A 27,961-nucleotide genomic window follows, 5' to 3' on the forward strand; every position below is an offset into this window, starting at 1 on the left:
CTGTATGTGTGGGGGAGAATAAGAACACTAAGCTTAAGAAAGTGACCAAGAAGCGGGTTAGATTAGGGAGATGTGCTGTATTAAGGCTGGTCTTGGTGAACATAGTATATATACTACATTACAAAAGCGTAATAAGAGTGTAGTAAACGACAAAGACAAAGCTGTCTCCAAATATCTGGTATAAAGTGTTACACTGCCATTGTACACAAGCAGAATGAATTAAATCTCATTACAATCTATTTATATTAAACTGCTAGAGGAGAAGATAATTTCTATTAGACATCCAAACACTCCCATCCATATGAATTTAGTGCGTGAAGCATTTTTTTTGGGGGGGGGGGGGCTCTACACTCCAGCATTTTGGATTTGAGATCAAATGTTTCATATTACTTGAAGCACTTTGAGATTCTATGAAAAGCGCTACAGAAGTTTAATAAATGAAAATGCTAACCTGCTATTGGTAATGGTGAGAGGTTAGCATGTTTTGTTGTAGCCTCTGTAACCTTCTCGATCGTCATTATTCCTGGTTCTCTCCTGATTGTTCTTAATCGTGGCATTTACAGGATTCATTTAGAAGTGTTGAGAAACATCTTATCTATTCACTTAGAATAGATAACTACTCCAGACATCATTCACCATTCAGTTCCTATTGGGCAAAACGCAACCAAAACCAACTGCAAATGCATCCATCGAGTTTGTAGGGTCACCAGATTGATGTAATCATTGTGTACTAGGAATATAGGACCAAATGCTAAACTTCAGACCACTTCAATACCCTATAAGTGAATTTGTCCAAATACTTATGACTTCTTTAAAATGGGGAAACTTGATACATGAAGTGTTTTCATATCTTAACAGTAAAACAGAAAGGTGACATTCTGTACTGTCGCCTCATAGGAAACATTTGATCATAAATCCAAAATTCTGGATTACAGAGAAATAATTTTAAAAATGCTTCACTGTCCAAATAAATATGGAGGTGAGTATAGGAGAATAAAGGCCTCCTCCTTCGTCTAGTTCTTTTCAGAGCGGGATTGGATGACCAGCTCAGGGAAGCCTGTGCGATGGTCCATCTGTCTGTCAAACAGCAGATCAGAGGCCTCACCGATGACCACCTCAGCCGTGGTGAACACCTCCAGGTCTCCCAGTACATGTCCTCCCAATGTCTTCCCCTCCTTGTCGGCCAGGCAGATGTGGAGGTGAGCCTCCTTGTTCAACGTGCCCACCAGGGACACGATCTCAAAGTGCTCGTCAAGATGGATCACCTGGAAACAGGTTGGAGGAAAAAAACAACTTAGGGTGGTAAAACAAGGTTATTACAGTGCCTTCGGAAAGTATTCAGACCCCTTGACTTTTCCCCACATTTTGTAATGTTACAGCCTTATTATAAAATGCATTAATGTTTTTTTAATTTTTTTATCTACACACAATACCCCATAATGACAAAATGAAAACAGGTTTTTAGAAATGTTTATACATTTGTAAAAAAACAAACCCAAATACATTATTTACACAAGTATTCAGAACCTTTGCTATGAGACTCTAAATTGAGCTCAGGTGCATCCTGTTTCCAATGATCGTACTTGAGATGTTCCTACAACTTGATTGGAATCCACCTGTGGTAAATTCAATTGATTGGACATGATTTGGAAAGGCACATACCTGTCTATATAAAGGTCCCAGATGACAGTGCACGTCAGGAAAAAAACAACAACAACAAAAAAAAACAAGCCATGAGGTCTATTTACTATACAGGATTACAGTCTATTTTCGTAATTTCCGGTCACAACTTGCAGACTTGTTGACGTGTTGCTGTGCGTTCTGTTGCCAACCTTACTTTGCTACCTGACAACTTTACGGTTTTTACTTTTTAATTACCGTTTATATTTTTTGTTTTTCCCTCACTCAACTTTTTCACTCCGGACAAGGTTCGTCAGGACTTCCAACAGCCGATGCTAAGTAGTAACATTAACATGATGCCTTCTAATTGCAGTCGCTGTACTCATAATATATAGGAAAACGATCGCCTTACGGCGAGGATAGCTGTGCTGCGAGCCCAGCTTCAGACGCAATCTTTAGGCAAGGGTCATTTCAGTGTAGGAAAAGATGAAACAGCGTCTGTGCCACCAGTAAGTACAGATAGTAACGTTAGTACAAATCCCCTCGCACGGTCCCTGTGCTTTCTCATGGCTTCTGAAGGGAAATGCTGTAGGAATGCTCAACCGGTGTCGCTCATTCAGCCGACAGAAACTTTCAACCGGTTCTCCCCATTAAGCAGCGAGTCGGAGTCTGAGGCCAAGCCTTCGCTGGTCTCTACTCCTCCCGTTACGGGGTCTGAGACGCCGAAGGCTCCCACCATTAGCTCTGACAAATTGAAAACACTAGTCATTGGCGACTCCATTACCCAAAACTAATCATCCAGCGATCATACACTGTTTACCAGGGGGCAGGGCTACCGATGTTAAGGCTAATCTGAAGATGGTGCTGGCTAAGGCTAAAACTGGCGAGTGTAGAAAGTATAGAGATATTGTTATCCACGTCGGCACAATGATGTTAGGATGAAACAGTCAGAGGTCACCAAGCGCAACATAGCTTCAGCGTGTAAATCAGCTAGAAAGATGTTTCTGCATCGAGTAATTGTCTCTGGCCCCCTCCCAGTTAGGGGGAGTGATGAGCTCTACAGCAGAGTCTCACAAGTCAATCACTGGTTGAAAACAGTTTTCTGCCCCTCCCAAAATATAGAATTTGTAGATAATTGGCCCTCTTTCTGGGACTCACCCACAAACAGGACCAAGCCTGGCCTGCTGAGGAGTAACGGACTCCATCCTAGCTGGAGGGGTGCTCTCATCTTATCTACCAACATAGACAGGGCTCTAACTTCTCTAGCTCCACAAAGCCATCCTCTCTTGGGGGATGCTGCTTTTTAGTTAGCTTTGCGACAGTATCAAAAATTAATTTTGGATCGTTCTGTTAGCCAGCCTGCCAGCTTAGTGGAGTCAGCTTAGCTATCCCCTATCCTCATTGAGACCGTGTCTGTGCCTCGACCTAGGTTGGGCAAAACTAAACATGGCGGTGTTCGCCTTAGCAATCTCACTAGAATACAGACCTCCTCCATTCCTGCCATTATTGAAAGAGATCATGATACCTCACATCTCAAAATAGGGCTACTTAATGTTAGATCCCTCACTTCAAAGGCAGTTATAGTCAATGAACTAATCACTGATCATATTCTTGATGTGATTGACCTGACTGAAACATGGCTTAAGCCCCTTTGAATTTACTGTGTTAAATGAGGCCTCACCTCCTGGTTACACCAGTGACCATATCCCTTGTGCATCGCAAAGGCGGAGGTGTTGCTAACATTTACGATAGCAAATTTCAATTTACAAAAAAATAAATATGTTTTTGTCTTTTGAGCTTCTGGGCCATATACAGTGCTCCTCACTGAGTTCCCTGAATTCCTGTCGGACCTTGTAGTCATAGCAGATAATATTCTAATTTTTTATTTTAATATTCACATGGAAAAGTCCAGACTCACTCCAAAAGGCTTTCGGAGCCATCATCGACTCAGTGGGTTTTGTCTCTGGACCTACTCACTGTCAGTCATACTCTGGACCTAGTTTTGTCCCATGGAATAAATGTTGTGGATCTTAATGTTTTTCCTCATAATCCTGGACTATCGGACCACCATTTTATTACATTTGCAATCGCAACAAATAATCTGCTCAGACCCCAACCAAGGAGCATCAAAAGTCGTGCTATAAATTCTCAGACAACCCAAATATTCCTTGATGCCCTTCCAGACTACCTCTGCCTATCCAAGGACGTCAGAGGACAAAAATCAGTTAACCACCTAACTGAGGAACTCAATTTAACCTTGCGCAATACCCTAGATGCAGTTGCACCCCTAAAAACAAAAAACATTTGTCATAAGAAACTAGCTCCCTGGTATACAGAAAATACCAGAGCTCTGAAGCAAGCTTCCAGAAAATTTGAATGGAAATGGCGCCACACCGAACTGGAAGTCTTCCGACTAGCTTGGAAAGACAGTACCATGCAGTATCGAAGAGCCCTTACTGCTGCTCGATCATACTATTTTCCAACTTAATTGAGGAAAATAAGAAGGATCCGAAATGTATTTTTGATACTGTCGCAAAGCTAACTAAAAAGCAGCATTCCCCAAGAGAGGATGGCTTTCACTTCAGCAGTAATAAATTAATGAACTTCTTTGAGGAAAAGAAAGCAAATTACGGACTCCTCTTTAAATTTGCGTATTCCTCCAAAGCTCAGTTGTCCTGAGTCTGCACAACTCTGCCAGGACCTAGGATCAAGAGAGACACTCAAGTGTTTCAGTACTATATATCTCGACACAATGATGACACAATCATGGCCTCTAAACCTTCGAGCTGCATACGGGACCCTATTCCAACTAAACTACTGAAAGAGCTGCTTCCTGTGCTTGGCCCTCCTATGTTGAACATAATAAACGGCTCTCTATCCACCGGATGTGTACCAAACTCACTAAAAGTGGCAGTAATAAAGCCTCTCTTGAAAAAGCCAAACCTTGACCCAGAAAATATTTTAAAAACTATCGGCCTATATCGAATCTTCCATTCCTCTCAAATAGAAAAGGCTGTTGCGCAGCAACTCACTGCCTTCCTGAAGACAAACAATGTATACGAAATGCTTCAGTCTGGTTTTAGACCTCATCATAGCACTGAGACTGCACTTGTGAAGGTGGTAAATGACCTTTTAATGGCGTCAGACCGAGGCTCTGCATCTGTCCTCGTGCTCCTAGACCTTAGTGCTGCTTTTGATACCATCGATCACCACATTTTTGAAGAGATTGGAAACCCAAATTGGTCTACACGGACAAGTTCTGGCCTGGTTTAGCTCTTATCTGTCGGAACGATATCAGTTTGTCTCTGTGAATGGTTTGTCCTCTGACAAATCAACTGTACATTTTGGTGTTCCTCAAGGTTCCGTTTTAGGACCACTATTGTTTTCACTATATATTTTTACCTCTTGGGGATGTCATTCGAAAACATAATGTTAACTTTCACTGCTATGCGGATGACACACAGCTGTACATTTCAATGAAACATGGTGAAGCTCCAAAATTGCCCTCGCTAGAAGCCTGTGTTTCAGACATAAGGAAGTGGATGGCTGCAAACGTTCTACTTTAAAACTCGGACAAAACAGAGATGCTTGTTCTAGGTCCCAAGAAACAAAGAGATCTTCTGTTGAATCTGACAATTAATCTTGATGGTTGTACAGTCGTCTGTAATAAAACTGAAGGACCTTGGCGTTACTCTGGACCCTGATCTCTCTTTTGATGAACATATCAAGACTGTTTCAAGGACAGCTTTTTTCCATCTACGTAACATTGCAAAAATCTGAAACTTTCTGTCCAAAAATGATACAGAAAAATTCATCCATGCTTTTGTTGCTTCTAGGTTAGACTACTGTGCAATGGTCTACTTTCCGGCTACCCGGAAAAAGCACTAAATAAACTTCAGTTAGTGCTAAATACAGCTGCTAGAATCCTGACTTGAACCAAAAAAATGTATCATATTACTCCAGTGCTAGCCTCCCTACACTGGCTTCCTGTTAAGACAAGTGCTGATTTCAAGGTTTTACTGCTAACCTACAAAGCATTACATGGGCTTGCTCCTACCCATCTTTCCGATTTGGTCCTGCCGTACATACCTACACGTACTCTACGGTCACAAGACGCAGGCCTCCTAATTGTCCCTAGAATTTCTAAGCAAACAGCTGGAGGCAGGGCTTTCTCCTATAGAGCTCCATTTTTATGAATGGTCTGCCTACCCATGTGAGAGACGCAGACTCGGTCTCAACCTTTAAGTCTTTACTGAAGACTCATCTCTTCAGTAGGTCATATGGTTGAGTGTAGTTTGGCCCAGGAGTGTGAAGGTGAACGGAAAGGCTCTGGAGCAACAAACCACCCTTGCTGTCTCTGCCTGGCCGGTTCCCCTCTCTCCACTGGGATTCTCTGCCTCTAACCCTATTACAGGGGCTGAGTCACTGGCTTACTGGTGCTCTTCCATGCCGTCCTTAGGAGGGGTGCGTCACTTGAGTGGGTTGAGTCACTGATGTGATCTTCCTGTCTGGGTTGGCGCCCCCCTTGGGTTGTGCCATGGCGGAGATCTTTGTGGGCTATACTCGGCCTTGTCTCAGGATGGTAAGTTGGTGGTTGAAGATATCCCTCTAGTGGTGTGGGGGCTGTGCTTTGGCAAAGTGGGTGGGGTTATATCCTGCCTGTTTGGCCCTGTCCGGGGGTATCATCAGATGGGGCCACAGTGTCTCCTGACCCCTCCTGTCTCAGTCTCCAGTATTTATGCTGCAGTAGTTTGTGTCGGGGGGCTAGGGTCAGTCTGTTATATCTGGAGTACTTCTCCTGTCTTATCCGGTGTCCTGTGTGAATTTAAGTATGCTCTCTCTAATTCTCTCTCTCTCTGCCTCAGGACTATCTAGCATGATGACTCCTTGCTGTCCCCAGTCCACCTGGCCGTGCTGCTGCTCCAGTTTCAACTGTTCTGCCTGCGGCTATGGAACCCTGACCTGTTCACTGGACGTGCTACATGTCCCAAACCTGCTGTTTTCAACTCTCTAGAGACAGCAGGAGCGGTAGAGATACTCTTAATGATCGGCTATGAAAAGCCAACTGACGTTTACTCCCGAGGTGCTGACTTGTTGCACCCTCGACAACTACTGTGATTATTATTATTTGACCATGCTGGTCATTTATGAACATTTGAACATCTTTGCCATGTTCTGTTATAATCTCCACCCGGCACAGCCATAAGAGTACTGGCCACCCCTCATAGCCTGGTTCCTCTCTAGGTTTCCTCCTATATTTTGGCCTTAGTTTTTCCTAGCCACAATGCTTCTACACCTGCATTGCTTGCTGTTTGGGGTTGTAGGCTGGGTTTCTTTACAGCACTTTGAGATATCAGCTGATGTAAAAAGGGCTATATAAATACATTTGATTTGATTTGAAATTGTCCGTAGAACTCCAAGACAGGATTGTGCCGAAGCACAGATCTGGGGAAGGGTACCAAAAAATGTCTGCAGCATTAAAAGTCCCCAAGAACACACTGGCCTCCATCATTCTAAAATGGAAGAAGTTTGGAACCACCAAGACTCTTCCTAGAGGTCACTGCCCGGCCAAACTGAGCAATCGGGGGAGAAGGTCACTCTGACAGCACTCTAGAGTTCCTCTACGGAGATGGGAGAACCTTCCAGAAGGACAACCATCTCTACAGCACTCCACCAATCAGGCCTTTATGGTAGAGTTTCCAGACAGAAGCCACTCCTCAGTGAAAGGCACATGACAGCCCTCTTGGGGTTTGCCAAAAGGCATCTAAAGGACTTTCAGACCATGAGAAACAAGATTATCTGATCTGATGAAACCAAGGTTAAATTCTTTGGCCTGAATGCCAAGCATCACATCTGGAGGAAACATTGCACCATGGTGGTGGCAGCATCATGTTGTGAGGATGTTTTTCAGTGGCAGGGACTGGGAGACTAGTCAGGATCGAGGCAAAGATTAACAGAGCAAAGTACTGAGAGATCCTTGATGAAAACCTGCTCCAGAGAGCTCAGGACCTTAGACTGGGGCAGAGGTTCACCTTCCAACAGAACAACAACCCTAAGCACACAGCCAAGACAACGCAGTGGCTTTGGGACAAGTCTCTGAATGTCCTTGAGTGGCCTAGCCAGAGCCCAGACTTGAACCCAATAGAACAACTCTGGAGAGACCTGAAAATAGCTGTGCAGCAACGCTCTTCATCCAACCTGACAGAGCTTGAGAGAATCTGCAGAGAAGAATGGGAGAAACTCCCAAATAAAGGTGTGCCAAGCTTGTAGCGTCATATCTAAGAAGCCTCGAGGTTGTAATCACTGTCAAAGGTGCTTCAACAAAGTACTGAGTAAAGGGTCTGAATGCTTATGTAAATGTGATATTTCAATGTTTTTTATTTATTAGCAAACAATTTGCAAAAACCTGTTTTTGCTGTAATTATGGGGTATTGTGTGTAGATTGAGAAATCAATTCTAGAATAAGGCTAATGTAACAAAATGTGAAAAAAGTCAAGGGGTCTGAATACATTAAGTAAACTTAAATTGAAACTAAAATGAAAGCTACTCAAACAGTATTTAGTAAATAATTAACAAACCTGTTTGAAAAACTAAAACTGTATTGTAACGGTTTACCTCCAAAACAAACTCAAATAAAATCCACTGGAGGTCGACCGATTATGATTTTTCAACGCCGATACCGATTATTGGAGGACCTTAGACTGGGGCAGAGGTTCACCTTCCAACAGAACAACAACCCTAAGCACACAGCCAAGACAACGCAGTGGCTTTGGGACAAGTCTCTGAATGTCCTTGAGTGGCCTAGCCAGAGCCCAGACTTGAACCCAATAGAACAACTCTGGAGAGACCTGAAAATAGCTGTGCAGCAACGCTCTTCATCCAACCTGACAGAGCTTGAGAGAATCTGCAGAGAAGAATGGGAGAAACTCCCAAATAAAGGTGTGCCAAGCTTGTAGCGTCATATCTAAGAAGCCTCGAGGTTGTAATCACTGTCAAAGGTGCTTCAACAAAGTACTGAGTAAAGGGTCTGAATGCTTATGTAAATGTGATATTTCAATGTTTTTTATTTATTAGCAAACAATTTGCAAAAACCTGTTTTTGCTGTAATTATGGGGTATTGTGTGTAGATTGAGAAATCAATTCTAGAATAAGGCTAATGTAACAAAATGTGAAAAAAGTCAAGGGGTCTGAATACATTAAGTAAACTTAAATTGAAACTAAAATGAAAGCTACTCAAACAGTATTTAGTAAATAATTAACAAACCTGTTTGAAAAACTAAAACTGTATTGTAACGGTTTACCTCCAAAACAAACTCAAATAAAATCCACTGGAGGTCGACCGATTATGATTTTTCAACGCCGATACCGATTATTGGAGGACCAAAAAAAGCCGATACCGATTAATCTGACAATTTATTTGTAATAATGACAATTACAACAATACTGAATGAACACTTATTTGAAATGAATACATCAATAAAATCAATTTAGCCTCAAATAAATAATGAAACATGTTCAATTTTGTTTAAATCATGCAAAAACAAAGTGTTGGAGAAGAAAGTAAAAGTGCAATATGTGCCATGTAAGAAAGCTAACATTTAAGTTCCTTGCTCAGAACATGAGAACATATGAAAACTGGTGGTTCCTTTTAACATGAGTCTTCAATATACCCAGGTAAGAAGTTTTAGGTTGTAATTATTATAGGAATTATAGGACTATTTCTCTCTATACCATTTGTATTTCATTAACCTTTGACTATTGCATGTTCTTATAGCACTTCAGTATTGCCAGTGTAACAGTATAGCTTCCGTACCTCTCTTCGCTCCTACCTGGGCTCGAACCAGGAACACAACGACAACAGCCACCCTCGAAGCAGCGTTACCCATCGCTCCACAAAAGCTGCGGCCCTTGCAGAGCAAGGGGAACAACCACTCCAAGTCTCAGAGCGAGTGACGTTTGAAACGCTATTATCGTGCACCCCGCTAACTAGCTAGCCATTTCACATCAGTTACACAAGCCTAATCTCGGGAGTTGATAGGCTTGAAATCATAAACAGCTGCTGGCAAACGCACAAAAGTGCTGTATGAATGAATGCTTACGAGCCTGCTGGTGCCTACCATCACTCAGTCAGACTGCTCTATCAAATCATAGACTTAGTTATAACATGATAACACACAGAAATACAAGCCTTAGGTCATTAATATGGTCAAATCCAGAAACTATCATCTCGAAAACAAGACGTTTATTCTTTCAATGAAATATGGAACCGTTCTGTATTTTATCTAATGGGTGGCATCCATAAGTCTAAATATTCCTGTTACATTGCACAACCTTCAATGTTATGTCATAATTACGTAAAACACAAGCAAGTATAAATAAGTTATCGGTGAATTCAACTTCAATATGCGCAGCTTTCATTTGTCCCGTTTACAGCACTCAGCGGAGGGAAAGTGTACAGACATGCCACGGTCTTAGCTAGGCTACTAAAATGTTGCAGTCTGGCTTGGGTTTTTAATGGTTAACAATGAATAACCCACAAAAAATCAACAAAACAGCATGCAAAGGAGAAATATGTAGGCCTCTTACAGCAACATTTGAGAAGTAGCCTACGCCGGCTACTCAACTACAATACATGTTGTGTGCCCGATACAGTAACGCTGCATTCAATCGCACAGGTGATTTTACAGTTGGCACTATGCATTGGGGCAGGTAGCGTTCTCCTGGCATCCGACAAACCCAAATTCGTCCATCGGACTGCTAGATGGTGAAGTTTGATTCATCACTCCAGAGAACGCGTTTCCACTGTTTGAGTCTAATTGCAGCGAGGTTTACACCACTCCAGGTGACACTTGGCATCTACGTCTTTGTTATTTGGAGTTATTAAATACTTCTCGATTAAGGTCGCAGCATATTCTGCACAAATGATGTATATTTTTCGTACGTGGACATTATACAAGGGCTATATTTAATCAAATAAAACAATGGCCAGTTTGGGTCGCAGTTGCAATTTTTGTAAAGACAACTAGGTTACGTCTGGCCCGTGAATTCCCAATCGCGGACTGTTGTGATGCAGCCCGCAATTGAACCAGGGTCTGTGGTGATGCCGCCAGCACTGAGATGCAGTGTCTTAGGCCGCTGCGCCACTCGGGAGCCCCCCGGATGTGAGCATCTAAGTTTTGTCCAATTACTTAGCCCCTATTCAGATCATTAGGCAATGTTTCATATAGCTTATGTAGCTTATATAATATTTATCATGGATGGATGAACAAAAATACACTACATGACAAAAAGTATGTGGACACCTGATCATTGAACATCTCATTCCAAAATCATTGGCATTAATATGGAGTTTGTCCCCCCTTTGCTGCTGTAACAGCCTCCACTCTTATGGGAAGGCTTTCCACTAGATGTTGTAACATTTCTGCGGGGACTTCCATTCCGCCACAAGAGCATTAATTGAGGTCGGGCACTGATGTTGGGCGATTAGGCCTGGCTCGCAGTCGGCGTTCCAAATCATCCCAAAGGTGTTTGATGGGGTTGAGGTCAGAGCTCTGTGCAGGCCAGTCAAATTCTTCCACACCGATCTCGACAAACCATTTGTGTATGGACCTCGCTTTGTGCACAGGGTTATTGTCATGCTGAAACAGGAAAGGGCCTTCCCCAAACTCTTGCCATAAAGTTGGAAGTATAGAATCATTTACAAAGGCATTGTATGCTGTAGCGTTAAAATTTCCCTACACTGGAACTAAGGAGTCTAGCCCGAACCATGAAAAACAACCCCAGACCATTATTACTCCTCCACCAAACTTTACAGTTGGCACTATGCATTGGGGCAGGTAGTGTTCTCCTGGCATCCGACAAACCCAAATTCGTCCATCGGACTGCTAGATGGTGAAGTTTGATTCATCACTCCAGAGAACGCGTTTCCACTGTTTGAGTCCAATTGCAGCGAGGTTTACACCACTCCAGGTGACACTTGGCATCTACGTCGTTCTCAAATGTCAGAGGACTCCTGTGGTACATATTTGACATACTTGCAGAAATCCGTTCAGGTGGCGTGTGGTGTTCTAAATGGTCTAAAATCTTGCTGTTGTTACTGCCTGTAAACAGACAGTCCAGTTCAAAGTGAATGATGGCAGGCCCCTATAGCAAATTGCTTATTTGCATACAGGCCTACTGTAGCTCTGATTGGCTATGGTCTGAGTAGACTCCAGCCCTGGTCTAGACATGTATTTATTAGGTTTTATTTACTGCAGTGTCTACTTGTCCAAACGCACAGCCGTGTTCCCACTCTATTGCCACAGAATGTTCACAAATGCCTTACTATACGTCCTATCCAAACATTAAAACGTTAAAATGACCATATATAAGTGCTATTTTGTCTGATTTAAAAAATATAAAACAGTAGTAACAGTATGCACCACCAGGAAGAATGACTACTTTTATTTTTTTAATTTTTTTATGTATGAACAGATTTTAATAAGATTTTAATAAGCTTGTTGTTGCTAAAACGCTGTCAGTTCCACTTTAAGCAGGTAGTCCAAATGAGCTCAGAGGACCTCTTTCCCAAGGGAGACTGTAGTGTAGTATTACTGTAGTATATTGTCGTACTATAACACAACACGTACCCATTTATGAGAGATTTGCTGTGTGTACAACAGTGCTCAAAGGCCCTTTCATCATGTCCTTTGACATCTTGCCAGATGTCCTCCCAATCCCACTCAGTCCCAACCCAAACCCCTGTGAATTCTGTGGAGGCACTTACAAGACTTGGTTATGTCCCAAATGGTACCCGATTCCCTATATAGTGCACTACTTTAGACCAGAGCCATCAGAAGCCTGTTCAAAAGTAGTGGACTATGAAGTGTATAGGGTGCCATTTGGGATGCCGACATTGTCTTTTCATTTACAACAACAATTTAGACACTTCACCAGAAGCATGACGGCTGGTTGCCAGCCAACATTTCTGCCAAGTACCTCATTGGTATTCCCTGCAGTGGCGTTTGCCAGCCGGAGTGTTGCCTTGGTTACGCTGCCCACGCAGGTGATGATGAATGGCGCTTTAAGGTTTCTCTCCTCCACGAATGCCAGCAGGGAGCACAGCAGCTCCTGTCCCGGCCCAAAGCGTACTGCGTGGACCTTGAGGGCAGAGCCTGCAGATGCCTAGGCACAGTGGACATAGAAGGGGGGGGGGGGGTAAACCGAGACATGAGCATGTTTGGTACTGGGCTGGTGGCGAACTGTAGCATTGCAAAGCTCCCAAACTTTATTCACTCCCAACCCCTAGCAGCCATCGCTTCTTTCTCCTTCTCAATCTGGGGCTGCTCTCTATTGCTCCAGGCCTGGCTTGACCCAATTATGGTTTCTCGCAGTCATTGAGCCCAAGAAGTCCATTAATCATAGTTCAGATGTTGGGTGAAGGGGAACAGAGGGAGAGGAGAGGGGAGGAGGATAGAGGTATAGACTCTAGAGGCACACTCGCTAGGATGGTGGTCCATTCAGTTCTTTAACAGGATCATCACGGTTAACTAAATACGAGCCTGACCCCATAACCTGCAGTAAAGACATGGGCCCCAGCCGGTGTATGGAAATTAGTTGATCACCACCTCGGTGTTCTTTCCAACGGATTCCATATCGTATTCTCATTTACTCAGTGTTCACCCTGCTGGTCTTCAACCGCCTGAAAGAGCAGCTCTGCATTACAGAAGTAAACCATAACATCATGATTTTTCTTAAAGCTATCCACGGCTTGCCTCGTTCAACCAACCTGATCTCATGAACTACACATTCAAGTTACACAAACTGAAAGGCAATGGGAGCGTAGAGGTCAGTCGGTTTCATGAGACTAATCAACAATTTATCAATAATTAAATTGAGGCAAATCATACAGTATGACCATAAGCCAATGAGTTTGTATTGGAAAGTTAGGCTTCATCTTGAAATTGAGCCAGTCTTCAGGACTGGTACATGTGTGGTTCAACTCAGAAATCCACAACCACAAGCACCACCTGGCAAGTAGCTCATTACAATAAAGGAAAGGGAGGATATTCTGTCTTTCTTTCTCCAAATCCTTCATTCAAACCAGCAGCTCTGGTATCATCCTTTTCTCCCAGCAGCGGAGGAGATTCCAGAATGCAACAGTCAGAGGAGGATGATGGGAGGAGTCAGACTGGATTGGTGGACAAGAATGAAAGGAGAAACATTTGCGTTATTGATGCACATTTAAAAATGTATTTGTTTAACTAGGCAATTCAGTTTAGAACTAAATCTTATTTACAATGACGGCCTACCCCAGCCAAACCTTAACGACGCTGGGCCAATTGTGCGCCGCCCTACGGGACTCCCAATCACGGACGGTTGTGATACAGCCCGCAATCGAACCAGGGTCTGTGGTGATGCCTCTAGCACTGAGATGCAGTGTCTTAGGCCGCTGCGCCACTCGGGAGCCCCCCGGATGTGAGCATCTAAGTTTTGTCCAATTACTTAGCCCCTATTCAGATCATTAGGCAATGTTTCATATAGCTTATATAGCTTATATAATATTTATCATGGATGGATGAACAAAAATACACTACATGACAAAAAGTATGTGGACACCTGATCATTGAACATCTCATTCCAAAATCATTGGCATTAATATGGAGTTTGTCCCCCCTTTGCTGCTGTAACAGCCTCCACTCTTATGGGAAGGCTTTCCACTAGATGTTGGAACATTTCTGCGGGGACTTCCATTCAGCCACAAGAGCCTTAGTGAGGTCGGGCACTGATGTTGGGCGATTAGGCCCGGCTCGCAGTCGGCGTTCCAAATCATCCCAATGGTGTTTGATGGGGTTGAGGTCAGAGCTCTGTGCAGGCCAGTCAAATTCTTCCACACCGATCTCGACAAACCATTTGTGTATGGACCTTGCTTTGTGCACAGGGTTATTGTCATGCTGAAACAGGAAAGGGCCTTCCCCAAACTCTTGCCATAAAGTTGGAAGCATAGAATCATTTACAATGTCATTGTATGCTGTAGCGTTAAAATGTCCCTTCGCTGGAACTAAAGAGTCTAACCCGAACCATGAAAAACAACCCCAGACCATTATTACTCCTCCACCAAACTTTACAGTTGGCACTATGCATTGGGGCAGGTAGCGTTCTCCTGGCATCCGACAAACCCAAATTCGTCCATCGGACTGCTAGATGGTGAAGTGTGATTCATCACTCCAGAGAACGCGTTTCCACTGTTTGAGTCCAATTGCAGCGAGGTTTACACCTCTCCAGGTGACACTTGGCATTGTGCGTGGTGATCTTAGGCTTCTGTGCAGCTGCTTGGCTATGGAAAACTATTTCACAAAGATCCCAATGAACTGTTCTTGTGCTGACGTTGCTTCCAGAGGCAGTTTGTAACTTGGTAGTGAGTGTTGCAATAGACAGACAATTTTTACACGCTACGCACTTAAGCACTCAGCGGTCCCATTCTGTGAGCTTGTGTGGCCTACCACTTCGCGACTGAATCGTTGTTGCCAGGTATTGGTAGAAAAATTAATTTTACATTCTCTGGGAATAGCTCTGGTAAACATTCCTGCAGTCAGCATGCCAATGGCACGCTCCCTCAAAATTTGAGACATCTGCGGCATTGTGTTGTGTGACGAAACTGCACATTTTAAAGTGGCCTTTTATTGTCCCCAGCCCAGGGTACACCTGTGTAATAATCCTGCTGTTTAATCATATTCTTGATATGCCACATCTGTCAATTGGATAGAATATCTTGGCAAAGGAGAAATGTTCACTAACAGGGATGTAAACAAATTTGTATTCAACATTTTACATGTTGCGTTTATATTTTTGTTCAGTGTAGAAGCGTTGTCTTCTCTTCACCAACAGTTGAAACTCAAACAGTTTGGTTCACAAGCTAGGTTGTTTGTCTATGTCAATTGCCATGGAACACATGGGCAAAGTCAAGTAAATTAGACCAATTTTTATGCCAGTGTGCAGCGCCTCTAAAAATGAACCATGAATGAATTATCTTCACGTGAGCACAGCCCCCAGCCAGGCAGTGTTCCAGCACGAGGTGGAATAGGCTAGAATTTGTGTGATTTAATTTACCAGCTATAAAACAAAACGGCATAAATACTTTTTAAACATCAACTGCAGCATTAATTTTACTATAAATGTGATCATATTTGACTTTTTTTTTTTTTATTCACAAATGCGAGTGAAATGCTCGCACTGTGGAGCCCTGACCACCCGCCGATGTGGCTGGTGAAATAGACATCTTAAAGCCAATATCTGAAAATGTGGTTAGTCTCCGTATGGAGGTTGTGACGCAATCGTGGAGCCTCCGGAGGCCAAATTGTGCTCCATACTGTGTCATTGTGCGCCTCCCAAATATTGTAACAATACGGATGGGTCCATGTAGCTCCATAATTTACATGATTGGTTGATGGTAGGCGGGGACGGGAGGTCCTGTATAAACACAAACACACGTCCTTGACAACTTCCTTCACAACAGGTCTGTGCTGCTCCGCGAAGCGCAAGAAGGATGAATGCCCTGACTTCTGCTGAGGCCGTATCCCCGTAAATTCTGCACAGCCCAATGCAGATTACAGATTGACTACTAAGCACCTTTTACCCTCCAATGACAAAATCTACCCGCATATGGCAGGTGTTAATTTTAGGCCCTGGTGGTCTATAATGTTTGTAACAGGGTTTGTTAGTATCTAACCTGCCACAAACACAATCAGGGGACTTTTGTTTGAACCAAAACAGTGATTGTAACCCTGGATCTGAACAAGCAACTTCCAGCTTTGTCACAGAGCAGAGAGAGGCTCTGATGACTGCACGCTTTTAAAGCACATAATTATCAAACCTCTGTGAAGCACCTCTCTGTCACTCTCTCCTGCTCATCTAACTACTTAAAATCCCCTGGATTGGATCACCACAAATAAACACTTGTACAACCAAGTGATCAAGACAACCCAAATATTTCAGGTGATGAATACATGTTTGGAGTAGCTGTAGTGTGCTTGATTATGCAAGGACATTTTGGTTTGACAATGACAATTAATGCACATTTATTTATGGGGAAACTTTAAATGAGCTCAAAAGAGAAGATGCCAAAGCGTGTAAATATTCATACATACAGGCATAATGCAATCTCGTATGGGCAGATGACGTTACACTTCATTTATGTTGCTATGTTTGTTATAGGTTACCCCGTTCATTAGCACCTATTGATGGTATCTTAAATGCGCATTGATTGTGGGACGTTCCTTATGTTTCCAACATGTATCTTTCATATCAGATATTATTATTTTTTTTTAAAAAGCTTAAATTACTACACACAGCCCACACAGCCATACCTCCTATGTTAGAGGCAACCACCTGGGCTAATTAACTATCTAGCATGCTCAGCACACCTGTGTGTAACAGAAGGCCACCAGAAACGTGTTGTAACTGACAAATACTGTTGGCTGCAACTGTGATAAGGCTGATTTATAACAGCGTACAGTAAGTGTGTATTTTGAAAATATTTTTGCGGAGATATGAAAGTAAATGGCTTTATGTGTCCAGAACAGTATCGCAATTGAGATTCGATTCATGTTTAGATGGGGTATTTGGCTGCCAGAGCCAGTCTACCTCGGGAAATTAGGTAGTAGTCTGGGTCCAGTTTCCCAAAAGCATCGTTAGGCTAAATTCATCATTCGAGCCTTCGTAGGAGCATCAGAATATTTAGAGCTGTTTTCCAAAACCATCGTTATTAACGTTGCACTTAAATGTAGATCAGCGAAGTGCATCGTTAGATGCTTTTTTTTGCCCTTCTTCATCACTTTATACAATATAATCACATGGTTTATCGGCCCTCTGTGAACACTTAACTTCAGAACAAAGTTGACTACACATACAATGTTGCCAACCAATGTCGTTGCAATTGATAGAAACAAGCGACGTATAAAATATGCTTAAAATGAAAAACGAAATAAATGCATTAAAATTAGCAAAGTATTGAGACAGTGACACATTTTTTTGTTTTGGCTCTGAACTCCAGCACTTTGGGTTTTAAATTATACAATATAGGATGTTAAACTGCAAATGGTCAGCTTTCATTTGAGGCTATTTTCATCCGTATGGGGTGAACTGTTTAGAAATTACAGCACCTCCTTTTTTTTAACACAGTCCCCCCCCCCCCCCCCCCCCATTTTAGAGTACTAACAGTATTGGGACAAATTCACTTGTGTACTAAAGTCACTTTTATTGTAAATAAGAATATTATTTTTCTAAACACTTCTGTTTTTATTTACAATAAAAGTGAATCCAAAATGACACAATATATTATTTAGCCTACCATTCATTTCTATTGGACACAAAATAATCTGAAACACAACCAAAACAAACAAAATGCATCCAACAAATGTCTAGAGTCACAAGTTTGATGTAGTCATTACGTGCTAGGGATATAACGTTTTACTACTTTAATACACATTTGACCAAGGAGAGTGATGGGAGTGCTGGATCAGATGACCTGGCCTTCACAATCACCCGTCCTCAACCCAATTGGGATGAGTTGGACTGCAGAGTGAAGGAAAAGCAGTTAATAAGTACTCAGCATATGTGGGAACTCCTTCAAGATTGTTGGAAAATAATTCCTCATGAAGCTGGTTGAGAGAATGCCAAGAGTGTACAAAGCTGTCATCAAGGCAAAGGGTGGCTACTTTGAAGAATCTCAAATATATTTTTATTTGTTTTTTGGTTACTACGTGATTCCATGTATTTCATAGTCTGTCTTCACTATTATTCTACAATGTAAAAATAAAGAACCCTTGAATGAGTAGGTGTCCAAACTTTTTTGACCGATACTGTAAGTGAATTTGTCCCAATACTTTTGGTCCCCTAAAATGGGGGGCCTATGTACAAAAAGTGTTATAATTAGTAAACGGTTCACCTGATATGGATGAAAATACCCTCAAATTAAATCTGACAGTCTGCACTTTAACCTCAGTCATTGTATAGTTTCAAAAATGGTAACCTTTGGAGCTCACCAATACTTTTGGAGTCCTACCCTCCGGTGCCACTAGGGTAGGGCTGCCGTATTATCGGCTCTCAACCAATCATGCAATTCGTAACTTGTTTTGTACATAATGTTGCTGCTACCATCTCTTATGACCGAAAATTGCTTTTGGACATCAGAACTGGGATTCCTCACATCAAATTGGACGAGGAGTTCTTCTTCAATGAGTCGGACGCGAGGGATATACTGCAGACACCAGGCCCGATCCCCATGATTCGTTGAAGAAGGAAACAGATTGAGGCAAAAGATCCGAGTGCCTTGCGACGAGTGGCTAATCTGCCCTTGCCATTCTGCTAGCTAACGTTCAAATGCTGGAAAATAAATGGGACAAACTGAAGGCACGTACAGTTGAAGTCGGAAGTTTACATACACATACAAGGAAGTGGATGGCTGCAAACTTTCTATTTTTAAACTCGGACAAAACAGAGATGCTTGTTCTAGGTCCCAAGAAACAAAGATCTTCTGTTGAATCTGACAATTAATCTTAATGGTTGTACAGTCGTCTCAAATAAAACTGTGAAGGACCTTGGCGTTACTCTGGACCCTGATCTCTCTTTTGACGAACATATCAAGACTGTTTCAAGGACAGCTTTTTTCCATCTACGTAACATTGCAAAGATCAGAAACTTTCTGTCCAAAAATGATGCAGAAAAATTAATTCATGCTTTTGTTACTTCTAGGTTAGACTACTGCAATGCTCTACTTTCCGGCTACCTGGATAAAGCACTAAATAAACTTCAGGTAGTGCTAATTACGGCTGCTAGAATCCTGACTAGAACCAAAAAATGTGATCATATTACTCCAGTGCTAGCCTCCCTACACTGGCTTCCTGTTAAGGCAAGGGCTGATTTCCAAGGTTTTACTGCTAACCTACAAAGCATTACATGGGCTTGCTCCTACCTATCTCTCTGATTTGGTCCTGCCGTACATACCTACACGTACGCTACGGTCACAAGACTCAGGCCTCCTAATTGTCCCTAGAATTTCTAAGCAAACAGCTGGAGGCAGGGCTTTCTCCTATAGCGCTCCATTTTTATGGAATGGTCTGCCTACCCATGTGAGAGACGCAGACTCGGTCTCTCTAACCCTATTACAGGGGCTGAGTCACTGGCTTACTGGTGCTCTTTCATGCCGTCCCTAGCAGGGGTGCGTCACTTGAGTGGGTTGAGTCACTGATGTGATCTTCCTGTCTGGGTTGACGCCCCCCCTTGGGTTGTGCCGTGGTGGAGATCTTTGTGGGCTATACTCGGCCTTGTCTCAGGATGGTAAGTTAGTGGTTGAAGATATCCCTTTAGTGGTGTGGGGGCTGTGCTTTGGCAAAGTGGGTGGGGTTATATCCTTCCTGTTTGGCCCTGTCCTGGGGCATCATCGGATGGGGCCACAGTGTCTCCTGACTCCTCCTGTCTCAGCCTCCAGTATTTATGCTGCAGTAGTTTGTGTCGGGGGGCTAGGGTCAGTTTGTTATATCTGGAGTGGAGTACTTCTCCTGTCTTATCCGGTGTCCTATGTGAATTTAAGTATGCTCTCTCTCTAATTCTCTTTCTTTCTCTCTCGGAGGACCTGTGCCCTAGGACCATGCCTCAGGACTACCTGGCATGAGGACTCCATGCTGTCCCTAGTCCACCTGGCCGTGCTACTGCACCAGTTTCAACTGTTCTGCCTGCGGCTATGGAATCCTGACCTTTTCACCGGACGTGCTACCTGTCCAAGACATGCTGTTTTCAACTCTCTAGAGACAGCAGGAGTGGTAGAGATACTCTTAATGATCGGCTATGAAAAGCCAACTGACATTTACTCCTGAGGTGCTGACTTGCTGCACCCTCGACAGCTACTGTGATTATTATTATTTGACCATGCTGGTCATTTATGAACATTTCAACATCTTTGCCATGTTCTGTTATAATCTCCACCCGGCACAGCCATAAGAGTACTGACCTCCCCTCATAGCCTGGTTCATCTCTAGGTTTCTTCCTAGGTTTTGGCCTTTTTAGGGAGTTTTTCCTAGCCACTGTGCTTCTACACCTGCATTGCTTGCTGTTTTGGGGTTTTAGGCTGGGTTTCTGTACAGCACTTTGAGATAGCAGCTGATGTACGAAGGGCTATATAAATATATTTGATTTGATACACATTAGCCAAATACATTTAAACTCAGTTTCACAATTCCTGACATTTAATCCTAGTAAAAATGCCCTGTCTTAGGTCAGTTAGGATCACCACTTTATTTTAAGAATGGTAAATGTCAGAAAAATATAATTATTTAGTTAATATTTTATTTAATCACATTCCCAGTGGGTCAGAAGTTTACATACTCAATTAGTATTTGGTAGCATTGCCTTTAAATTGTTTAACTTGCGTCAAACGTTTCGGTATCTTCCCACAATAAGTTGGGTGAATTTTGGCCCATTCCTCCTGACAGAGCTGGTGTAACTGAGTCAGGTGTGTAGGCCTCCTTCCTCACACACATTTTCAGTTCTACCCAAAAATCTTCTATAGGATTGAGGTCAAGGCTTTGTGATGGCCACTCCATTACCTTGACTTTGTTGTCCTTAAGCCATTTTGGAAGTATGCTTGGGGTCATTGTCCATTTGGAAGACCCATTTGCGACCAAGCTTTAACTTGGCTGATGTCTTGATGTTCAATATCTTCAATATATCCACATAATTTTCCTACCTCATGATGCCATCTATTTTGTGAAGTGCACCAGTCCCTCCGGCAGCAAAGCACCCCCACAACATGATCCTGCTACCCGCGTGCTTCACAGTTGGAATGGTGTTCTTCGGCTTGCAAGCCTCCCCCTTTTTCCTCCAAACATAACGATGGTCATTATGCCAAACAATGTTGTTTCATCAGACCAGAGGACATTTCTCCAAAAGTATGGTCTTTGTCCCCATGTGCAGTTGCAAACCGTAGTCTTGCTTTTTTTATGGCGGTTTTGGAGCAGTGGCTCCTTCCTTGCTAAGCAGCCTTTCAGGTTATGTCGACATAGGACTCGTTTTACTGTGGATATAGATACTTTTGTACCTGTGAAGATGCTGAAGGAAACAAGGTCCTTTGCTGTTCTGGGATTGATTTGCACTTTTCACACCAAAGTCGTTCATCTCTAACTCGTCTCCTTCCTGAGCGGTATGACGGCTGCGTGGTCCCATGGTGTCTATACTTGCATACTATTGTTTGTGCAGATGAGTGGTACCTTCAGGCGTTTGGAAATTGCTCCCAAGGATGAACCAGACTTGTGGAGGTCTACAATTTTTTTCGCATGATGTCAAGCAAAGAGGTACTGAGTTTGAAGGTAGGCCTTGAAATACATCCACATGTACACCTCCAATTGACACAAATGATGTCAATTAGCCTATCAGAAGCTTCTAAAGCCATGACATAATTTTCTGGGATTTTCCAAGCTGTTTAAAGGCACAGTCAATTTAGTGTTTGTAAACCTCTGACCCACTGGAAATGTGATACAGTGAAATAATCTGTGTAAACAATTTTTGGAAAAATGACTTGTCATGCACTAAGTAGATGTCCTAACCGATTTGTCAAAACTATATTTTGTTAACAAGAAATTTGTGGAGTGGTTGAAAAATGTGTTTTAATGATTCCAACCGAAGTGTATGTAAACTTCTGACATCAACTGTATATCCTACCAACGGGACATTAAAACTAATATCTTATGTTTCACCGAGTCGTGGCTGAACAACGACATGAAGAACATATTGCTGGTGGGTTACACACTATCGACAAGACAGAACAGCAGCCTCTGGTAAGACACGGGGTGGGGGCCTATGCATTTATGTAAACAGCTGGTGCACGATATCTAAGGAAGTCTCAGTTTTGCTCGCCTGAGGTAGAGTATATAAGTTGTAGACCACACTATCTACCTAGAGAGTTTATCTGTATTTTTCGTAGCTGTCTACATACCACCACAGAACGAAGTTGGCACTAAAACCGCACTCAATGACTTGTATTCTGCCATAAGCAAACAGGAAAATGCTCACCCAGTGGCGGCGTTCCTGGTGGCCGGTAACTTTAATGCAGGGAAACTTAAATCAGTTCTACCGAATTTCTATCAGCATGTTAAATATGCAACCAGAGGGAAAAAAATCCAGACCACCTTTATTCCACACACAGAGATGCATACAAAGCTCTCCCTTCCCCTCCATTTGGCAAATCTGACCATAACTCTATCCTCCTGATTCCTGCTTAGAAGCAAAAATAAAAGCAGGAAGTACCAGTGACTCGGTCTATAAAAAAGGGGTCAGATGAAGCAGATGCTAAACTACAGGACTGTTGCTAGCACAGACTGAAATATGTTCTGGGATTCTTCTGATGACATTGAGGAGTACACCACATCAGTCACTGGCTTCATCAATAAGTGCATCGAGGACGTCGTCCCCACAGTGACTGTACGTACATACCCCAACCAGAAGCCATGGATTACAGGCAACATCCACACCGAGCTAAAGGGTAGAGCTGCCGCATTCAAGGAGCGGGACTCTAACCCGGAAGCGTATAAGAAATCCCGCTATGCCCTCTGACGAACCATCAAACAGGCAAAGCGTCAATACAGGAGTAAGATCAAATCGTACTACACCGGCTCCGACGCTCATCGGATGTGGCAGAGCTTGCAAACTATTACAGACTACAAAGGGAAGCATAACCGAGAATTGCCCAATGACACGAGCCTACCAGACAAGCTAAATAACTTATATGCTCGCATCGAGGAAAGTAACACTGAAACCTGCATGAGAGCATCAGCTGGCCCGGATGACTGTGTGATCACGTTCTCCGCAGCCGATGAGGGTAAGACCTTTTAAACAGGTCAACATTCACAAGTCCGCTGGGCCAGACGGATTACCAGGACGTGTACTCCAAGCATGACCTGACCAACTGGCAACAGCCTTCACTGACATTTTCAACCTCTCCCTGTCTGAGTCTGTAACACCAACATGTTTTAAGCAGACCACCATGGTCCCTGTGCCCAGGAACACTAAGGTAACCTACCTAAATGACTACCGACCCGTAGCACTCACGTCCGTAGCCATGAAATGCTTTGAAAGGCTGGTCATGGCTCACATCAACAGCATTTTCCTAGAAACCCTAGTAGACCCACTCCAATTTGCATACCGCACCAACAGATCCACAGATTATGCAATCTCTATTGCACAAAAGGAACACCTATGTGAGAATGCTATTCATTGACTACAGCTGGGCATTCAACATCATAATGCCCTTAAAGCTCATCACTAAGCTAAGGACCCTGGGAACACCTCCCTCTGCAACTGGATCCTAGACTTCCTGACGGGCCACCCCCAGGTGGTAAGGGTAGTTAACAGCACATCCTCCACGTAGATCCTCAACACGGGGGCCCCTCAGGGGTCCGTACTCAGACCCCTCCTGTACTCCCTTTTCATTCATGACTGCTCGGCCAGGCATAACTCCAACACCATCATTAAGTATGCTGATGACACAACAGTGGTAGGCCTGGTCACCGACAACGATGAGACAGCATATAGGGAGGAGGTCAGATACCTGACCATGTGGTGCAAGGACAACAACCTCTCCCTCAACGTCATCAAGACAAAGGAGATTATTGTGGACTACAGGAAAAGGAGGACAGAGCACGCCCCCATTCTCATCTACGGGGCTGCAGTGGAGAAGGTTGACAGCTTCAAGTTCCTTGGCATCCACATCACCAACAAACTAACATGGTCCAAGCACATCAAGACAGTTGTGAAGAGGGCACGACAAAACCTATTCCCCCTCAGGAGACCGAAAAGATTTGGCATGGGTCCCCAGATCCTCAAAAGGTTTTACAGCTGCACCATTGAGAGCATTCTGACAGGTTGCATCACTGCCTGGTATGGCAACTGCTTGGCCTCCGACCTCAAGGCACTACAGAGGGTAGTGAGTACGGCCCAGTACATCACCGGGGCCAAGCTTCCTGCCATCCAGAACCTTTATACCAGGCGGTGTCAGAGGAAGGCCCTAAAAATTGTCAGACTCCAGCCAACCTAGTCATAGACTGTTCTCTCTGCTACCGCGCGGCAAGCGGTACCGGAGCGCCAAGTCTAGTTACAAGAGGCTTCTAAACAGCTTCTACCCCCAATCCATAAGACTCCTAAACAGCTAATCAAATGGCTACCCAGACTATTTGCACCCCCCCTTGCTGCTACTCAATGTTATTATCTATGCATAGCCACTTTAACTCGACCTGCATGTACATAATTACCTCGACATCAGTGCATTGACACATTGCCTCTGAACCGATACCCCCTGTATATAGCCCCGCTATTGTTATTTATTGCTGCTCCTTAATTATTAGTTTTTCTTATCTCTTTTTAAAGGTATTTTCTTAACTGCATTGTTGGTTAAGGGCTTGTAGTAAGCATTTCACTGTTGTATTCGGCGCATGTGTTGACTGTATGTTTGTTTATTCCATGTGTAACTCTGTTTGTGTCCTTTGCTTTATCTTGGCCAGGTCGCAGTTGTAAATGAGAACTTGTTCTTAACTAGCCTACCTGGTTAAATAAAGGTGAAATAAAAAAATCATTTTGATTTGAAATACAGTATGATATAGCCCATTTCATGTTCAATAAATCATTATATTTTGCTACTTTTAGAGTACTGTCTATCATTTGTCTCAATATTATTTTATGACGTGTGCCCAATGATGTGCCAAATCAGTGATTTAGTGCATTTTTATTGGGTAAGCATTAGAATAAGCCACCTCAATATTTGTAGCCATGGGTGGTACTATCTCTCTAGGAGCTGATCCGTCGTCAGTATTGTGAAATAATTCTAATGATAAGGTAAGATTTTAAATGATAAAGCTGACTTGAGAGCAGCATGTTTTGGGAAACACGTTACATATTGGCTGCTGTAGAAAAGCTGCATCGTTAAAACACCCATACGCCTAAGTTCTATCGCTATCGAGAAACTGGGCCCTGGAAAATATTGCGTTGAGAGCAGTGGCGGTCGGCACCATTGAAGATGAGGGAGGACTTTAAAAAAAAAATATATATATATTTTAAATTTATGAGCATGACCTTATATTACAGCATATTGGATGACTGTCACTCATATTTAATTCACCCAACTCAATGTAACATTGATAAGTTTAGGCTACAAGATGATTCTCAAATGTTCCCAATACCCATCATGAGGTTATAACAACCTAGCCTATGAATGAAAGTTTAGAACTTTACTAGTCCTGTATTAGCGGACCGACATAGCTGTCTGTAGTGCGGGCAACATTTTGTTTCAGCACCCTCACCCCAAAACATTTTCCTGCAGCTATGTTTGTAGCTATAATTCCTTCTTGCATCTATGCGCTCTCCTCCTCTCACCTTTTCCCTTAGCTTGTGGACTTCAGTGCACAACACATCAGCTGTCTGACTAGATGAAAAAATCTTAACAAGCCAAACCTTTATATCATAACCGCTAACTGCTACACGCAGCCTAAATCGTTGTCACCATTATTAGCCAACGTCATAGTCAATATAGCTACTAGAACTAACGCATTAGTAAACCCGCTACAATCCTGCAGCAGTTTAGCAGTTACACCGGTTGGCCCTGATGGCAATAAACTAATAAAACTGACCTAGCATCCCTCTCTGTTTGAGCCAGATGTTTTTAGTAGGCTAAACTAGCTAGCTGCATTCGCAGTAAGTGAAAATGAAAGAAAAAAAATACAAATATAGCTCTCTTGCGTCACCTTCATTTTTGAACAAATTAATTTCTTAAACTCTTCAACTATTGTGTTTCTCTCTCTTTGAGTCAACTACTCACCAAATGTTATGCACTGCAGCGCTAGCTAGCTGTAGCATATGCTTTCAGTATGAGATTTATTCCATGATCCTTTCATTGGGTGGACAACATGTCAGTTCATATTGCAAGAGCTCTAACAGGTTGGAGGACGTCCTCCAGGAGTTGTCATAATTACTGTGTAAGTCTATGGAAGAGGATGAGAACCATGTGCCTCCTGGGTTTTGTATTGAAGCCAGAGGACGGAAACTAGCTGTCCTCCGGCTAATACACCATGGTGCTACCTTTCTGCGCTGTTGAGGCTACTCTATACCTTTATTGCAAAACATGTTTTTTAATCAATTATTTGGTGACGTGTGACTATATTTAGTACAGTTTTATCTATGCAATTCACTGAGGAAGATGGTCCTCCCCTTCCTCCTCTGAGGAGGCTTCACTGTTGAGACCTTTCTCCATAGGTGCCACATTTCAAGTTTTGTGCAAATGGTTAATTTAGTGTTTTTCACAAAATTCTAAATGGCGGACCCTGAGGCAAATTTGTTCCTTGTGAGGAGAGGGACCAAGGTACTGCATTTGATGACTTTGCGTCAGTGGGTGAGGGCCGTCAACTTCCCAAGTTTTCATTTTCAATCTCTTGTTATGGCGCTGCCATCTGGCCAATCAGTGTAATTTAACAACGCATTCCAAGGTGCTGGCTTGTTTTTACCAACACTCGTCACCCTCTGTGTCCCTTGTCTAAGCGCAGCATGAACAAATTTACGAACGGAGACAGATCCACAGTCCCCTTCCCGATTTCATCGTGGGGGACCATAACATTAAAGTCATTAGACCTTAAGGAGTAACAGTAGGCTGGCCTACAGTCATTACGAGTACATTATTGGGCTAGTTATAGGTTAAAGGCCTATGAACATCACACGCAGCAACTCGGATGCTCACATTCCCGCTCACCCGATCTTGACATCGCTAATGAGAAGACGCAGGTCTATGCAAACACTTTACTGTGACCTATAGAAAGCCGAATTAATTGGGAGGGAGGCACAAATAGCACTTGGTGTGCACATCCTATGTTCAAGGTATTTTGTACCTTGTGTGATATGTTGCTCCCGTGGAGTGCCTTAGAACGAAGGAAGGTTAGCCAAACTAGTGTATTTATGAATCTAAATACCTTGAAAACCGATGTAAAACAAGACGTGTATTAAAGCAGGAAACAGTCGGTCAACTCACCATACTTTCAAAGAGACCGTCAGTTTAGGATTGAAGTTGTGTATTTTTTTCCTGCCACTTGCATAACGTGGCACTGTTTTAATAAAAGGTTAACTTCCCCTTGTTTTGATAAAGTAGTAGGTGAAGTTACACAGATTCCGGTGCACGAACTGCTGAACGTTGTAGTTAAAACACACACCCCACTGCTGTTTTCTGTAGTCTACCCCTTAAAATCCTAAATATTGGTAATTAAATGGGCATTACGTAGTAGCCTACGCTACATGATAAACCTAATATTATTGCCCGTAGCGTATTTTCTTCTGCCCC

General features: G+C 43.0%; 1 protein-coding gene across 1 annotated transcript; it reads right to left on the bottom strand.

Annotated features, from left to right (window-relative positions):
* Window positions 1–57: 57 nt before the first annotated feature.
* LOC110522082 (bifunctional protein GlmU) lies at window positions 58–27,961 on the bottom strand. The gene is made up of 3 exons (XM_036975627.1): window positions 27,656–27,961; window positions 12,598–12,783; window positions 58–1,265 (listed from the first exon to the last, which is right to left on the bottom strand). Exons 1-3 carry the CDS (start codon window positions 27,656–27,658, stop codon window positions 1,014–1,016), a joined length of 441 nt encoding a protein of 146 aa, XP_036831522.1. The 5' UTR covers window positions 27,659–27,961; the 3' UTR covers window positions 58–1,013.

This window comes from Oncorhynchus mykiss, chromosome 4 (genome assembly GCF_013265735.2).
Source record: "Oncorhynchus mykiss isolate Arlee chromosome 4, USDA_OmykA_1.1, whole genome shotgun sequence".
Classification (NCBI taxonomy): domain Eukaryota; kingdom Metazoa; phylum Chordata; class Actinopteri; order Salmoniformes; family Salmonidae; genus Oncorhynchus; species Oncorhynchus mykiss.

Excerpts from the sequence above, each read along its gene's own strand:
- LOC110522082 (XM_036975627.1), bottom strand. Across the intron at positions 1,266-12,597 it reads CTGCAGGGAATACCAATGAG|GTGATCCATCTTGACGAGCA; the intron begins GTACTTGGCAGA and ends ACCTGTTTCCAG.